At 31.1% G+C, this 18,163-nt stretch overlaps 2 protein-coding genes across 12 annotated transcripts; one reads left to right on the top strand and one right to left on the bottom strand.

Annotated features, from left to right (window-relative positions):
• The first annotated feature begins 2,210 nt into the window (after positions 1–2,210).
• LOC108562164 (nucleoporin NSP1-like) lies at positions 2,211–9,352 on the top strand. 10 transcript variants are annotated; one of them, XM_017920392.1, is made up of 19 exons: positions 2,217–2,410; positions 4,609–4,730; positions 5,390–5,695; positions 5,866–5,958; positions 6,069–6,173; positions 6,233–6,325; positions 6,380–6,484; positions 6,549–6,653; positions 6,899–7,003; positions 7,060–7,164; positions 7,222–7,326; positions 7,409–7,513; positions 7,577–7,681; positions 7,737–7,841; positions 7,907–8,011; positions 8,071–8,175; positions 8,324–8,416; positions 8,528–8,772; positions 9,037–9,352. In XM_017920392.1, the coding sequence occupies exons 2-19, from the start codon at positions 4,616–4,618 to the stop codon at positions 9,103–9,105; spliced, it is 2,169 nt and encodes a 722-aa protein (XP_017775881.1). In that variant the 5' UTR covers positions 2,217–2,410; positions 4,609–4,615; the 3' UTR covers positions 9,106–9,352. The 10 variants fall into 10 exon arrangements, with proteins under 10 accessions (XP_017775889.1, XP_017775881.1, XP_017775882.1 ...); XM_017920393.1 differs by lacking the exon at positions 5,866–5,958; XM_017920395.1 differs by lacking the exon at positions 6,549–6,653.
• A 1,828-nt stretch (positions 9,353–11,180) lies between these two features.
• On the bottom strand, positions 11,181–18,141 carry LOC108562174. 2 transcript variants are annotated; one of them, XM_017920427.1, is made up of 4 exons: positions 17,211–18,139; positions 12,388–12,767; positions 12,219–12,339; positions 11,181–12,164 (listed from the first exon to the last, which is right to left on the bottom strand). In XM_017920427.1, the coding sequence occupies exons 1-4, from the start codon at positions 17,252–17,254 to the stop codon at positions 11,540–11,542; spliced, it is 1,170 nt and encodes a 389-aa protein (XP_017775916.1). In that variant the 5' UTR covers positions 17,255–18,139; the 3' UTR covers positions 11,181–11,539. The 2 variants fall into 2 exon arrangements, with proteins under 2 accessions (XP_017775916.1, XP_017775915.1); XM_017920426.1 differs by having other exon boundaries at positions 12,219–12,767; positions 17,211–18,141.
• Positions 18,142–18,163: the final 22 nt, after the last annotated feature.

Raw genomic sequence — 18,163 nt, 5'->3', positions numbered from 1 at the left:
ATTTTTGATCCATGTATGTACATATTAATATTTAATCATATTCTTATACTATCCATTCTAACTCAAGGTAAGTAAACGCGATTTTAACGTCCCCGGATGAATCACGATTTTGAGGGTCAAAATAGGTAAACATTAATAAAATTTATATTAAAAACCAAACGGTCATTATCATACGTGGTTATTTTTGTACATTCCTATGATGTTTTGCGATGACTTCAACTATAACATTACTTGATATGAGTATGTATAATAATTATTAAAAATTCATACACAAAACGAATATAATAATAAGTAAATAATGTGATAGTAAAATTAAATTTAAAATAATTGTAGAGCAAGAAGTATACATCAAGTCACTGACATTTAAGTTAGATGAGTATGCAACTAATTTTAACTTATTTATATAATATAAATGAAAACGTAAATATTTACTAAAAATAATGCATAAAATAGTATAAAAAAATTGTAAACTGTGTTTCCAGGTTGGTATTTCAAATAAGAAAACACAGAACCAAATATTTGCATATTCATTTATGAATACTTGGAATTTTAACAAGAAAATTGTCATACGAGTTTTCTAATATTTGTGTGAAAGTTTGCCAAATCAATAGATTGTAAAAGTTCTTTTTGCACTATATTTTACCGATAGATAAAAAAAAGATTCAATTATAATATTAATTAATTAATATCGCTTTTACAGTATGTTGATCTAAGTAAGCCCAGACTTTTCTCTTCATATAGTTATGAACAAAAAAAAACTTGTTTTTAATACGTACATCGAAATCTTTAATATAAAAATAAGTGGAAAATTGCAGTGAACTAATGCTTGGAGTAAATGTTTTAGGTTTAACATTAAATAAAAGTACTTAAATAAAAATTGATGGAAAATAAATTAAAATTAAAAATTACACAAACATAAAATTCCTTTAAATTTATTGCTATATTATCAGTGACAAGAATCATAACTTCATATTCAATTTTATTGGAAGAATAATATTATATTAATTTTAGTTAACAAAAACTGAGTTTTCTTTTATTGCCTAAAATTTTACTAGTAGAAAATAATTTAAAAAAGATTTCGTTAAAATATTACTAAAGTAATGAATGTAATCAATCAATTTAATAATAATAATACTAATTTTATTGAATCCAATTTTGACCAAAAGGCATTGAAGTAAAGTCTTGCTAAGGTTTTATTATTAAAATTGTAGATTGCAGTAAGCAAGTGTAAAATAAATTATTTTCATCAACTTATTGTTAACACTATATGCATTACAATATGCATTGGACGTGACTGGACAATATTGTTTATAAACATTCGTAGAATATTTGCAATTCATATCAATGACTATTGATAAGGAAAATAACATATTTACATACATTGGAACCTCGCTTAACGAGCATAATTCGTTCCAGAATTTTCGGATTTTTACTGGTATAATGAAATAATCGTATAGTGAAACAAATTTCACCATATAAACTAATGTAAAATACGATAATGCGTTCCCTGATGGAAAAAAAAAGTATAACTTGGTCTTGCTTATTAATATCTCTGGTTATTTTTATTCTTTCGCTTTTTATTCGGATTTTATTACATTTTTCATACAAAAAAAGACAAATAACATATAAAAATACAAGTAATATGTGAACACAAGTTTTGAAAATGATGTAGGAGACGCACAATCCTAGACTTCTCATTTTCTCGTCACTCATGCGAAACGTCGCTCATTAAGAGAGTCAGTTTTACAATTTATTTTGTTCGTTAAATAAGGTTCCACTGTATATTTATTAAATAATATAATTAAAATAACTGGGCAGAAAAACCTATGGTATTTGTAAAAGTTCTCTTTTTTATGATTATTATTAAGAACAATTTTATCTGATAGATAATTTTTACATTTGTTTAAATAAATTTTTGTCATTAAATAAATTTAAATATTTAAATCACTGTTAATTATAATGCTATATTTAAAAGAAGAAAAGTGTTAGTTTACCTGTATGGAGTGTATAATGTTATATAAAACCATCTGTTCGAGATAAAAGCATAATGTGTTTGGAACGGTAACTGAAATTACAAAAGTAGGTGTCTTGTGGTGGGTAAATACCTCCAAAGATGGTCATCGAAATATGCGCTCGTTGTCCCCAACTCCTGGACCAAAGACAGATCAGAGATGGCGAGAGAGAGGGGCCTCTGGTAATTTTTCGAATAGCATTAAAACAGAAATCCGACGATCAATTTTATTCGCGACACGGAAGGTTACTAAGCAGTCTCTCTCACAATATACCGAATCGGATAATTAAAACTCACCTCGACACTAAACTCCAACATATAATAAGTGAAACAAATAGTTTAGGATTAGTATAAAGTTGTTATTTTCTCTGCTCTCGACTACTCAAAATATATCTGAAGGTAAGAAAATTAACTTATAACCAAAACAGTAAATAATTGATATAACAGCTAAAAATAGAATCGGCGACAAGAGAATGAAAACAAACCAAGTCACACAGGCGTCTATGAATATTTATCTAAACCGATCACATTCTTTTATAAACTGGATTTCTGTTCTTTTTAATGCAAATATTTTCTACGATCAAAATCAAATAGAATCAGTTGGGTTTCTGTGATTACATCTGCTGTATTTGTTGCATGTAGTTTAAGCACTTTAAAATGTAAATCATCCCGGGTTACAGTTCAATGTCGTAGTGGAATAATGTAAACAATAAATCCATAATAACATATGAACTAAAAAAAACTATTATATAATACAGCAATAGTTCGGCTTTCATTAGTGCGAATTCCCTATAGTACGGTTTCAAAATTTCAAAACAAACTAATATATAAATTCTAAAAAAATAGTATACAAAATTATTTTTTATACATAAATGATCCATTTTTTTTTTCATTTATACAATCTGGATTCTTTTTGTGATGTTTATTTAAATTTTTCAATTAGTCCGGTTTAAAGTGCGAAATATTGGCTGGAATACGAGGAATTGCTTTACAATTAAATTTCACATACAATAAAATATATATTAGGCAGAAAAATCACTAAATAATTATAATAAATCTCACAGTTAGTCAATAGGTAAAGTTAATATGAACCACGATAATCTTAGGTATAATAATAATATGAAATAATTATTAATTTATATGAATATGAATATTTAAAGCTTGAAGACATATTTGAACTAATTAATTTAAATCTTATAATTAGTTATGTTTAAGTAATTTAAAATGTATTTAAGACTAATATACAAAATATTTTTCTTAATTAGTATAACTTATCATTAAAAGACGTTGTGATATAATTTAATTATTACATTTTTGTAATCTAACCTAACATTTATTGAAACATTTAAAAGTAAATAAAAAATAGTAATTTCAAACACCAATCTAAAGTAACAAAAATGATATAATTCTCATAGATGCAATATATTATGTTGATTTTTATATTTTGTCCACATGTTCAATATAAATCAATAATTATAACTGTCTTTTTTTTATAATTTATCGAAAACAGTTATACAATTTTCAAATTATTTAGTATCAACAAATTTATTTGATTTCAAATGATGTTTACATAAACAGTGGAACCTCGCATAACGTACAAAATAAATTGTAAGAAAAATGACTACAAAATGGAACGCATCATCGTGTATTTCATTAGTTTATATGGGGAAATTTTTTTGACTATACGGGGTTCCACTGTGCTTAATAAATTATTTCAATTATAACAAAAACAAGTTTGTTGGTATTGTTTTTAAAAATCTTTATAAATCCACTTCTTGCTAATAGGAATTGTTTATATGGTGAAAGAGAAAGAATAAATAATGATGACCAAATGATGGAAGTATTTTGTTTCGCTAATTATAGCATTGCGAAATCTCCCGTTTTTTTTTGTTACTCATATATTTATCTCTTTTTTATTTTTCGTTGGCTGCTTTCGAACAAATTGCTCACCTTGTATGCAAATTGAAACCAAAAGGTCGTGATATCCGTAGTAAATCCAGACACACACGCATTATTCTCCATGTCCTTGTGATGCCATAACAGATGTTCCACAAAATCGAGCGCTAACGAAATTTTCAAAACGAAAACCGTATGTTCATTTTCCACTAGAAACCATCCAATTGCATAGTTTTTCTTTAAAAAATTTACCAAGATACGGACTCGTCTGCATGAAAAGAAAACACATGTGGCTTTCGATTTCTGCAAAAAAAAAACATGCATCATTGATCGCCTTATTTGGAAAACCGTTTCATTATGGATTCGAAGCATTTCCAACGAACAAAATACAAAAAAAAACGAAGCAAAGTGAACGCCTTTCTAATAAGCCGTTTCGCTTATTACCATTGCAAAATTATATGGAACTAAACATTTTCATGATATACATATTATAATGAAGACAATTTGGTCGATGATGTAACAGTCTCTCTCAATGAAATTAGTTTCGACTATAAATTTCGATTTTCCCCCCGGGGATTGCGAAACTTCCCGTGCCTGGCATTTCCTAGCCCCAACGATCCACTTGCTCCCCTTCGTGCTATAAATATATCAGTTGAATTCCTCTGCTTTGAAAGTCACGACTTATTCTGAACGTGTTACAGTGAAAAAATGGGAGGATTTCAAGTGCAACAAAGACCATGGACACCTACGAAGAGACGAGGTCCAATTGCTGCTGAATTCAAAGGACCAGGACCAGCATCCGTTTCTCTACCATCGTACATTGGTAATTCTGAACAAAACGTTTAAGCACGTTTAAGCCCACGCTCGCAATTAACACAATTGGTTAATTACATTAAATTGTGCACCATTGTTACATCAACATTATATTTAGAGCTCGTAAGAAATGATATAATTTTCAATAAAAATCTTAATATTTTATTGATGTACGTCTATATATAAAATTATTGATCATATTCTCATATATTGTACGATTTCTCTTTAATTTTTTTTTTCCTATAAGAAAACGCTTTCACAAATCTGTCAGTGATTAATAAAATTGCATCTACTACTTGCATTTTTTTCAATTACTTAATCAATTAAAATAAGTAATATAAACTTTTAGTAATTTTTAAAACTGTAATGGTAATTACTTTATATATTGTAATATTCTTATATATATTCTTGAATACAATGCAAACCCATAGCATTATACATGGTTGATGTAACTTGAAAGTATCGATTAAAATAAAATATGTACTTAAATTTTTCAAGATTTTATTTGGAATTGCATAAAATTGTCAATAAAACTTAAACAGTTAATAAAATTTACGTTCGTAAATGTTGAATATCATTAAGACGTAAAACTTCTTTTTTTTAATGTGAGATAAATATTGAAAATGATGAAATGAGTGCAAACAAGCGATAACACTTGAGATTTTATAGGTAAGAGGTCAACTGAATCAAAAAGTGGAAGAGCTCCTGCGTTCAGTTTTGGTGGAAGACACAATGGAAAGATTGATAGTATTGGTCCGGGTCCAGGACAATACAATGTAACAGGACTAAGTTCTAAAGGAAAGGACACACCTCCGGCCCTTAGTCTTCATGGAAGGCCAAAAGATGCTAAAGTCGATAATCTGCCAGCTCCAGGTGATTACGATCCTGACAAGGCTGTGAAAGTGATCCACGACAACGCGCCGAAGTTCACATTCGGCTTGAAGACGAATACGGATAAACCAATGGACACGCCAGGTTCGATGCGAAATTAACTCATGTTTTCTGGGCACTACAAATAATTGATTTGATTTTTTTTATTCGCTTACGATATTTAGTCTTAGATGCTAATAGGTTTAAAACATATTAATGTATTGACGTAGACTGTAATTTATTAATCTTGTTTAACTTTTGTTTGATGAACACAGCACCTAACAAATATAACATCCGCGCGAAAAGCCGTATGCCTCGATACACGTTTGGGCTTCGAACTAAAATAGGAACAGATTCACAAACGCCCGGTTAGTAAACACAAAATAAAAGCGCCGTAAAGATATTAAAAAAAATAAGTCCTTAGTATAATATTCATTTAAAAAAAGTTTCTAATGTGGAAACGCTGAACTGTTTTCAGCCCCAAACGTTTACCGCGTGGAGAAGGCTGATAAAGTGTTCGAAAGCTCCCCTAAACATAGCTTCGGCGCTAAATTAAACTCGGAGAAACCATCCGACACACCCGGTACGCTTATATAACATAAATCGTATGCATCGTCATCTAATAAAGTTCGAAATTTATAGCACCGAATTGTTATGCCATCGAGAAGGCCGACAGCTCACCGAAGCACTCGTTCGGAGCCAAATTCAATTTGGAGAAACCCTCCGATACCCCCGGTATTTAAAACATTAGCATTCACATAAGAAATTTACTAATTTACCCCATTCCAGCGCCCAATTACTATGCAATTGAAAAGGCCGATAAAGTCTTCGAAAACTCACCGAAGCACTCGTTCGGTGCCAAATTGAATATGGAAAAACCATCAGACACACCTGGTATGATCCAAACATATTAACGATTAATTAATATTTACAATTAACATTTAATTATTACCTGCAGCTCCTAACGTTTACGAAGTAATTAAAGCTTCTAAAAACCTAGCTAACTCTCCAAAACATAGTTTTGGTATCAAACTAAATAGGATTAAACCATTTGATACACCTGGTAACATACAATTAATTTAATATACAGCTGATTACTGATTAAGTATTTTTCGGACCATAAGACGCACTTTTGAATGTAATAAAACCGATTCAGAACTTATATAATAAAATATTTTTTAATCTCAAAAATATGTTGTCTTATATTCCGAAATCTATGGTAATTTTTATTAATTTTATTAAACAAATATATTAACAAATAACAAATTTGATTTCTGTATTAAATTAATAAGTTTAATTTTTGTGTAGCTCCAAATGTATACTCTATTGAAAAAGCTGACAAGGTATTCGATAACTCGCCTAAACATAGTTTTGGTGCTAAATTGAATACAGAAAAGCCATCAGAGACTCCTGGTAAATTAAAACTATAATTTAATTAAATTAACCAATTTAACTACTTTGTGTTATAGCACCTAACGTGTATGCCATTGAGAAGGCTGACAAAGTATTTGATAATTCACCTAAGCACAGTTTCGGGGCTAAATTCAATTTAGAGAAGCCATTCAATACTCCTGGTAATTAACATTGCAAATTAACTAAAAAGAAAACGTAATAGATTTAATTTCCTATAGGCCCTAACGTCTACGCTATCGAGAAAGCTGACAAAGTCTTCGATAACTCTCCAAAACATAGCTTTGGTGCCAAGACCAACGTGGATAAACCGTCTGATACTCCTGGTAAACAAATAATTTTCTAATACATTTGGTGCTCGGGTTTCGCTTCATAACTAAACAAATAAAACTAATCGACGTTTTGCAGCGCCGAATTGTTACCACATTGAAAGGGCGGAAAACATATTTGACAGTTCACCTAAATACTCGCTTCGACCAAAATTGAACACTGAAAAACCCTCAGACACACCAGGTTTGTTAACTAAAACTATTGCCTCGATTTTCTCATATTTTGTCGTTTCAATCTGAATCATAGCTCCGAACTGCTATCACATAGAGAACTCCGATATCATTTTCGAAAACTCGCCAAAATATACAATAAGACCTAAGATTAACACTGAAAAACCGTCCGATACACCAGGTAAATTGACATTATCATGATCGTAATTCAAAAGTAAGTTGAATATCTGTTGTAGCTCCGAATGTGTATCACGTGGAGAAAGCTGAAAACATTTTCGACAGCTCTCCTAAGTACACTTTAAGAGCGAAGTTGAACGCTGAAAAACCGTTCGAAACACCCGGTTAGTTTCAATTATTATTAACTAATTGGCTCCAATAAATAGACAATAAATTATTAAAATTTTAGCACCGAACGTTTATCATATCGAAAGAGCCGAGAATATCTTTGATAGTTCACCGAAATACACATTAAGGTCAAAACTAAATATCGAGAGACCATCAGAAACGCCTGGTTTGTGAACACATTCTAGTTAACATGATCGCAATATGTGAATTATACTATTATTTTAGCTCCGAATGTGTATCACATCGAACGGGCCGAAAACATTTTTGATAGCTCTCCAAAATACACAATCCGAACGAAAGTCAATTTGGAAAAACCATCAGACACGCCCGGTTGGTCTCTAAACTAAACCAAACTAATCAGGTTTCTGGGACTCAACTACTAATTATATTAAACATTTATATATGGTTTAATTAATTTAACTTTAATCTATTATTCCACGTTGTTTATTTTTTATTGATTATTATTTTCTAATCTCAGCACCAAACACCTACTCACTTTCCTGTGCCGACACAGCACCGCATTACAGCTTTGGCCAAAAGGGCCAAACCGAAAAACCATTGGACACTCCCGGTTGGTACTTCACCCACGAGATTTTTCTTAATTTGAATTTAAAGCATGAGCTATTTTTTTTCTACAAGATGAAATTGTCTTAAATTAACTAATATTAATCGATGTTTTTAGCACCCAATGTTTATAACATTCCTCAAGTTGTTGGCGATTTGAAATCTGCCCCATCGTACACAATTTCTGGAAGGAACAAGGAAGCTGTAGATGAAAGAATCAAAAATCCAGGTCCTGGTACGTATACCAATGTTCTCCCGGCGACGATGAAGTCGCAATCTCCGGCGTACACCATCAGCGCCAGATACAATTTGCCTTCTGATGCTACAAAGATCCCTGGACCTGGAAATTATTCCCCTGAAAAGGTAAAAGAAACAGACAAAATTAACAAGAGCAATTGTGACGGTTACTAACATAATATTTAGGTAACGATGCATTTGAGGGTAGCTCCGAATTACTCATTTGGTATCAGACATTCACAATACTTGAGTTCTCAACAGTTGTTAATGGGTAACGAGAGAACTTCGCAACTTTTTTAAAACTGAACTAACATTTCCTGTAAGCTATTTATTATATAATATATATATGTGTGATATATACTGAATCGCTCCGTATATTTTTTTCTTTAGATCTGCTTGGATTATCAACCAGCTCACTCGTTCGGTATCAGACATTCCCCGTGGGCCGATCATTATTGAGGAGTGAAAGAGACAGAGAGAGGAGACAGAATGTATAACCTTCCCGACATAAATAATTCGATCGAAATGCAACACAGACACTAATAATGAAATAACGAATATTCTTGCCCTTATTGTTCGCTTCGAAACAATAAATTAATACCTGTTAATCCACTCCTCCAATTTTGCCGAATTAAATTATTTAACACTCGCCAGATTATTGCAAACAGCTTTACGTCTTTATTTCAGCTACAATATAACATTATTATTTTTGTATCATTTTATTTTGCAATAAATAATTATTTGTTTTATAACTATTCAAGTTTTCATTTACCAACCTTGTGTACATTATACATTATTAATTATCATTATTTTTTTTTAATCTTACCTTATTCATAGTTTTGATTGATTACTGAAATAAAATAATTTATAGTTCATTTGCTTAACAAATATATAATATTAAATTATTACCTCATTTTCAAGAATCACATTTATTTCCTGTCAATAGTAAAAATATATATAAATAAAGCTATTATTCAGTAAGTATCAAATTAAATAGTAAACAAATACATAATTATATAATAACAAAATAGTGTTACGAAAAAGTAGATAAAATTTCAACAAGTATTTATTTTCTTGTTAAATGTTTTAAAAATTAATTTACTGAAAATCATTTTAATAAAATAGGCAGACCACACTAATTTTCATCAAATTTAAACTGTTGTTAAATGTTTTAGAAATGAATACACTAGGAATACATTGATTTAAAAAACTCGTTTAAACTTCACTTAGTAATAACAATAATTATTACATTTATTCTGACAACAATTGTTTACATTGTGCAACATAATGACTGTTAACTATTTTCCACTTCCAGTTCGAATATGCTTCTTCTTCTTTTTTTAATTCAATAACATTTAGCGGTACAAAAAACAAAATTAGACAGAATAATAACAGCGCGAAAACCTTTGCGATTCACTCACTTAACAACAACTGCCATTAATATGTATATATATATATATATATATCTCCATATATCCTCTTGTATATTTATATTTACGACTAACAAACAATATTAATGAATTTGATAGGCTTATTTCAAATATAGACATAAAAAAACAGAGTTTGGTAAATGGGAATAAATATAAAATATGTTAAATTAAAAGTATTTCAACGCAATAGCAAATTTTTGTTTGTTTGATTATAGCTATTTAAATGGAAACAAAACTATGTTTGGCAATTTTAATACTTATTAATCTTTAATGCTCCCATCAGGACTAGTAACGCGTTGGTCTAATACTTATTTCCAACATCCAAGAATATTTTGTTTTGTAAATGATCGGAAAGTAGTTCACATTGAATGAAGACATATTTTTTTTTATAATAGACAATTCTTATAGCCACTGAGTTCTGTTTCCTAGTTTCCATTTTTTTAATACCTAACATCTTTTAGTTCAAACATCGAGTATGTAATCTCACATTTAATCTTTGACACATTCAGTTTAATCTAGTGGAAATTTATATAATATTAATATATATAAAACACGTTTTAACGAATTCGTTTTCAGAAAGCTCACAATTAAAAATTAAGTTTCTCTGCATTTTGTGTACACATAATTTTATTAACTTTATTATTTTTTTACTTTGTTCATCATCTCATCGTTTCCACTCTTCTTCTTTTTTAAATTGTTTTGTTTCATATTAAAAATACAACCCTGATAGAAATGTAAAGGATTCATAGACCCTTTTCTAAATTTAACATCCTCTACACAGTTAATCTAAGGGGAAGGAATATTTAATTAGTGACGCACATAACATCTTCATATTTCTCTTTTAAATTCTATACACTTTGTTGTTTGATTCAGTCTATGTTGTATATATGTATATAGATAGATATGTTACACACAACTAATATAATAAATATACTTTTTTGGTTAGTTCTAAATGAATGTTCCTTTTATATTATATAAATAAATAAAAATTTGAAATGTAGTGTCTAGAAAAATAGTTTTTTTTGTATTTATTTATACCTGTTGTGTTCAAAAAATTTGTAGAAAATTTTCTTTTACTCCTTTTTCTTTCTATTATAGTTAACTGATTCATGTTATGAATTAAAAAACGCTTGCTCTCCAGTAATTAATTGCAGGGTACATATTCTTTTTTTAGAAATTTAATGAACACATCATGTTTATTTTTATTTTTTGATTAGGGCGTATGCGCGGGAAAAGAATGTAATTTAAAGAAGATTTATTTCGAAAGTGCTAAATGCGGCGATGAGAAGATTATGATGATTTCTTTAAAACTTGCATTATTTTCTGAGTTCCCTGTAAAATTTGCACTTAGAACCTTCGAAATATCCGCTCTCCGGACAATGTTTCTCCTTAGTATGAATGGAACAAGGCGGTTTGTCCCTCAAAACAAAATGATTGGTCCGAATTGATTGATTTATAAACTGCTAGAACAGAGTTTCCTGTGACCATACTGGTTCGCTTTGGCTGTGAAGATTCGTAGAGGCACTGTCAGCCAACGGTATCTTATTCTCAATTAGCGTACTCGTTGACTCGTCAGAGATGGTGGGCAAGGGCCTCTCCAGTTCCGCTCTCCTCCTGCATTCCCTGCTGCAGCATGGCCTTGCATCCTCCTCGCTGTCCGTCGAGAATGGATCCACTTCGTCATCCGTGTCCTCGCAGTATTCGAGGTCGTGGAACACCGAATCCGAGGCATAAGATTGGACCTCCAAATCTGGATAATCGTTAGCGAATGAAGTGTTGCAACTGCTGATCGAAGCCAGAGGGGCGAGTCGTGGAGCAAGATTCTTCGTTTGGACTTCGTCGTAAAGGGCTCTTTCGCTTCCGCAGGGCGAGCCACCCGGAGTCGGTTGGATTACTCTAATATCTATTGGATAGTAAAAGTCGTATTGTTCAGGAAGCGGCGACGATTGTCTTCGTCGTGTTTTATTCTTGTGCGCTGGAACAGCTGGAAGACCCAGGATTACAGAGGAACCACGCCTCTCCAGGTATGAACTTCCCGAAGATGAACATGTTATATTACTTGGCCGTCTCCCTGGCACGTCCAAATGTCTGCAACAGATAGCATTAACTTGGACTATATAAAAAGTTAGTATTCTCGAATACCTATTGTAGCAAGCATACAGATCGTCGTAAAGTTTATCGTCGATAGGCGAATCTTCGTCTATGGAATAATGTAATCTGGTTATTCTCGTCGGCGGTTCCATCAAACTCGAATAACCTCCAACTGAAGAAAACCGTGTTGTATTTCTTATCCACCTCGGACTTACACTACCTGTATCCAAGCTGCGTCTTGTTCGTCTCGTAGGTGGATTCAATTGCTCGTAAACCGTGGCCTCGTATGCAGCAGCCATCTGCCTCTCCTCCTCCTCCGCCTCAGCGACCGCTGCTGCCGCGAGTTTCGGGTCCTCCAAAGCCTTCTCCGTCTTCGATTTCGACTTGTAAACCACAAGAATTACCATCAGTCCGAAGAAACCACCTAGAGTCACCGCTATACGAATTCCGGTCATAACATCGTAGGAATTGTACAATTCGATTCGGTCCATCTCGATCTGGCTCATGGTCGGCTCCGGCGATTTCGGAGTTGGCACGCTGCTCGACAGCAAATCCGGTGTAACATTCTGCTGACTCGAATCCATCATATATTCAATATACCTAAAAAAAACCATTAAAGAAAAAAGTTTTTTTACATAAGGCTAAAAAGATTCGGCTATAACAGACATCCATAAAATAAGACGTAAAATTCCTTCAACAATATTACAAGACACAAAAAATATATTTATCTCATACAGCAAGTAAATCTTTTTTTTCTATTTTTATAGTTTATACATCTATAAATCTGTTTATTATGAATTATCGTCAATGAAATGTAATCTATAAATTTAATGAATAAAAAACAATGTTAACATTTTTAAAGACTAATTATTAATAATAAAACTTATAGTTCCAAAATTTTCAAGAATAAAACAAAACTTGGAATCATTCTGGACAAAAAACTAGATTGTTTTCAGATAAAACTTACATATTTCAATTCTAAGAAAATGAGTCTGTTCCTTGGGATGCAACAGTTGTTAATTGGGTTCAAGAATTTGAACGAGTATAAAAACACGTAAAATAGTTGAAAATTAATTAGTAAAGCCTGATAACTGAATTGATTTATTTGTTATTCAAATAAAAAGAATAACAGATTTCTTTCTTTTCTTAAAGAACTAAAGTTATTGTCATGTAATATCAAAGTCAAAGCCTCAAATCTTGTAATTTCTGGATACTAATTTTGAGTTAAAATCAAAAGTATTTCCATTTTACTCTTGACTCCTTCAAATCAATAAGTTCTACTTTACTCCAATTGAGCTAAAACTTTTTATATATTTCGAAACTGGTATGAGTACTGATTTAGTTATCTCGCTAAAGGTTTCTAAATGTATCTTAAGATTGCCAGAATGAAGAGATGTACATGAGAGATAAATGGCTTTGAAAAAATATCGCTCCCCTCGTTCTCAAATTGATCCCTTTCCCCCAATGTCGCGAATTATTTTGTGGCGGATCCGGACGGTTGCCATAGAAACTGCTATATACCAGGTGTACCCGTTAGGTTCATTTGAATAAAACAATCGTTTTACAGATTATTATGGGTTATTTGTCTTTTTCAAATGTGCTAAAAGGAAGATAATTTAGTTAAAAAGTTCAGAGTATTGGTAATTGAGTGACATAAATCTTTGGTTCATTCTTTTTTTTTTAAATATATATATATATTAAAAAAAAATCTAAGGAATGGAGGGATAGGTTGTAGGTAGGTGTGTTTGTTAAGGGGAAAAGTTTTGCGCTGTTGCGGATCCTCGAGGGAGCCGTTCGCTAGGCCTCCTGAATTATATGGGGCGCTCTCTTCTCGCTTCGGCCCACATTTTCATATTTAACTAGGTTACAAACGGCAGAAGGCAAACAAAGAGGCCCCCTGTTACACACAAAACCGACCGCGAAAAGGCCTTTTTGGCTCGTCCGATATTCAAATTTTCAAAATAAAAAAAAAACTAAAGAGGAAAAACATGAAAAAAAAAACGGATGAAATGAAAATGCGGAAAGTTTTTCGAGGAATCGATACTGTTTCAGAGGGAGCAGAGCCAGTTATTGGTGTAGGTGCAGGATGTGAAGATGTGAAGAATGAAAGAAACGAAGGAAATATAATGATCGATGACGCCGGAAGATTTGAGACTATGGTACTTGAGGAAGAACAGAACAAACCAAACTGTGCAACAGAATAATACTCTCTCTTTTTCCCATCCCAGCGGTTCCGCTCCTCAGGGACTTACATCTGTATGTGCATCCAGATAATTGGGTCAACGATTATTGCGGCCCAGCATTTATTATCGGACTTTAAAGAACTATAGTATTCATGGCATTCCGACAAATAACGGAGCCAACAAACTGGATGGACATCATCATGTTCCATATACCAACACACTATTATTATCTGAAATTTTCAATTAAAATATGCTGTCCGACCTAAATAATCTATGTGTATAGTAGTCAAATTTAATTTCACGTACACATTTAATTCCGAATTTACTTCCCTAATTAAAATCAAATTAAATTTATTTCTAATTAATTAAATGCCAATGCAAAACTAATTACTAATCGATATTCCTTATAGCATTGAATATATTATACTCAACTTATATCATCGTTTTTTAAATCAGGTTATAATCAAATTATACGAGTTACTATTATTCATGTAATTAATGTTTGTAACCAAACTGCTGTTTCCACTTTTAATTAGTAAAGTTTCTGAGTTATGCTCCATAAAATCTGTGCATGATTTCGTTTAACAAGTCTGAAATACACTGCCTTTTTTTCTCAATTTGATTTACATAATGAATTTTCTGCAGGTTTATTATTATTTTAAATAATCACAAATTTGTTATTTTCTAATGTAAATATTTATAAATATTTCTTGAGTATTCAAAATATCCAATTAAAAGTTAGTATTAACATTCACAAATGGAATTCTATCAAAAAAATAACTATTTATTTTGTTATATTTTAATTTGAAGGAAGGAAGAAAAGTTTATATATCAATTCATAAATGTAGTTGTAATCAATTTCTTTCAGTTCCCATCAATTCATTTAATACATTTATTTCAATATATTACCACATTTATCATACTTATCTATTCATAGACGTCATCCAATTCATATTTAAACATACGATACAACTATTTTCGGCAGTTTATTATTCGTACGTATATTGATTTTGAAGTAATAGAAAAACATCGTTCGTAAACGTTGTTCTTAACTTATCTTGAACGGAATAAAGTTTTGCTGAACAAACAGAAGTATAAAATAAACTTCTTGCAAAACTAAACCGACACAAACTTTGTATTATTAAAATTGAATCGATTCGTTCCGTCATCTATATTCTTTTTAAGTCTGTTTTAATACATTTATTCGTGGAAATCAATATATTTTTTATAAGCCGAATCTTTCCAACATATCTGACCTAATATGAAACATGCTGTACAAATATATTGAAGATAATTATGAATACATAATAGAAGGAATTAACTTTGATTATATCATCTATTTAATATATATAATAAATACAACGTCCAACTGTTTTTCTTAAAACTATATGTTTTTCATTAAATAATAAAAAAACGTGATGAAAACCAAATAAATTGACAGTCTTTAAAAGAGTTTACGGTTACTTTGTAAATCCCAGTTTATCCTGTAAATATATAATGAGCTGTGAGAACTTGCAGTACTGAAATACAGTACAACCTCGCTTAACGAGTTTAATCCGTTCCAAAATTTCCGGATTTTTACTCTTATAGTGAAATATATTCAAAAATACACATAATATGTGTACACGTTATGCGAAACGTCGATCGTTAAGCGAGTTATTTTTCTTAAAACTCATTTAGCTTGTAAAGCGAAATGCTCGATATGCGAGGTACTCATTAAGCAAGGTTCCACTCTATACATAATGTCATCTACATTTCAATTACAGGAAGAGGTACTTTCTCTTCTTTCTGTTTTGTACTATTTTTATTATTAAATTATCTATCTAATAGTTTAAGATTCTCATAAATAAGCAAAATGAATTGTAATAAAAATGACGAGCGACGTTTTGCATAACGATTGACGATGAGAAGAGAAGTCCCGGATTGCGCGCCTTCTACATCAATTTTAAAACTTGTGTATACATATTACGTGTATTTTTGAATATGTTTCACAATACAAGTAAAAATCCGGAAATTTTGGAAAAGATTAAACTCGTTAAGCGAGGTTCCACTGTACATATTATCTTGAAAAAAATTAAATATTACCTTTTAATATATTATTTTACTCTGATTTGATTTATTTATGAAATTTTATTAAATATATTATTAGGTATACATTATTAAACATAAAAAAATATATAAAATGGAAATAATAGAAGAATATAAAATAGTTTTGAAAAGTAATGTTAAATCATTCTCTATGTATAAATAGATTTTATGAATTCCAGATGAAATAGCAAATTTTTGTGTTTTCAGTTCCTTAAAATACTAAAATAGCATTGCCTAAATATACAAATTAATCATAGTTAAAAAGTGAACCAAGTAAAATTCGATATTATTATATTTCGATAAGACGGAAATCGTTTACTTGATTATTCTTTTATATGATTTATTCGTATATCTAATAAGGTATTAAAAATACAAGTAGAATAAATAATTTCTTAGGGCAGAAAGAGCTATGGCTCTTTGTAGCAGATCTATTTGTTTTTTTTTTTTAATTTTTATATTATATAATGTTTTTGAGTATGTGTTATGATTATTTACAATAAATGTTATTATTATTAATTTCTTAATATTCATTGTAATATTAACGGAATTTATTTATTAATACTTAATTAAATTATAATGAATTTGATTAATTAATTGAATGTGGGTCGATATATTTGTATCCCACGTAATTAACTAATTAATTGATATAGTAATATACTGAAACGTATGTAGAAAATATAATAATAAATTCTAATTCTTAGCTGTACTCAAAATAGGATAAAGATGGTATAGTTATACAAAAGAAGAAGAATTATGAGTTGAATAAAATTACCTTTCATTATTAATGAAGTATTGGACGAACGTAACACTCTTCATGAACCATTAAGCACAAGGGGAGACGAAACGGCAGAAGCCTTAACCCGTTCCTACTACTACCAAAACAACGCACAACACATTCAAGACTTCATAAAACGTGATCTATTTATAGTTTCCAATTCTCTTTCTTATTTTTCCACGTTTCTTCCATCCCGAGCACACGTAAACATACCCAGTTTAATAGCATTATGCCAATCAGACAATTGCTACGCAAGGAACATGCATGCCGTTCTCAGCGGTAGGAGAAGTAGTTACAATAACAAAACAAACAGACAGAATCAATAGGATTTGCAAAAATAATTTATTTAAAATATGCTCGCTGCGTCACGTGTTTTAATTGGGGGCGGGCGTCGTTCGGGGTAAGTGAGATGTCGATGTTCTTTCCGTTGCACTCTTCGTCTAATAAATGTTGTTTCATCTTAGGTGGTTACTTGATATATATGTGAAGATTCTTTTATTTTGTATATTATTGAATTGGCATGTATGTATTTTAGGTTGTGGGGTGCATATCAGTGTTTAAGGTCCGACATGTTGGGGTGCACTACTGGCGAAGCCGGGGCGTCGCGGCGCAGGCGTCGCCGCCTCCGGATCGACGTCGAACACGCGCCGACGTTTATTATATTCCACTCAAGTTTTATTTATTATTTCTTGTTCTCTCGTCCTCTCTCTATCTTTCCAATACTTCTCTCCTCTTCCTCTGGCTTCAGCCCACACCGGCTTTTTCTGTATATCTCTCCAGTTACAATTAACTATTCAAAAATAAACGTGCGCACCCCAAAAGCATAAAGCAACGGATGGTTTTATAGACTTTGATAGCAGAAATAATCGATATGCGAGGAAATTTTGATCGGTCCTGCAGCACGGATGCTGCGAGGCCGTGTTTATTGAAATCTAAAAATACGGTTGGTC

The sequence above is a fragment of the Nicrophorus vespilloides genome, unplaced genomic scaffold, assembly GCF_001412225.1.
Source record: "Nicrophorus vespilloides isolate i.1.1-1 unplaced genomic scaffold, Nicve_v1.0, whole genome shotgun sequence".
In the NCBI taxonomy this organism is placed as follows: domain Eukaryota; kingdom Metazoa; phylum Arthropoda; class Insecta; order Coleoptera; family Silphidae; genus Nicrophorus; species Nicrophorus vespilloides.
The sequence above is the reverse complement of the archived record's forward strand: the minus strand, read 5'-3'. Positions and strand labels throughout refer to the sequence as shown.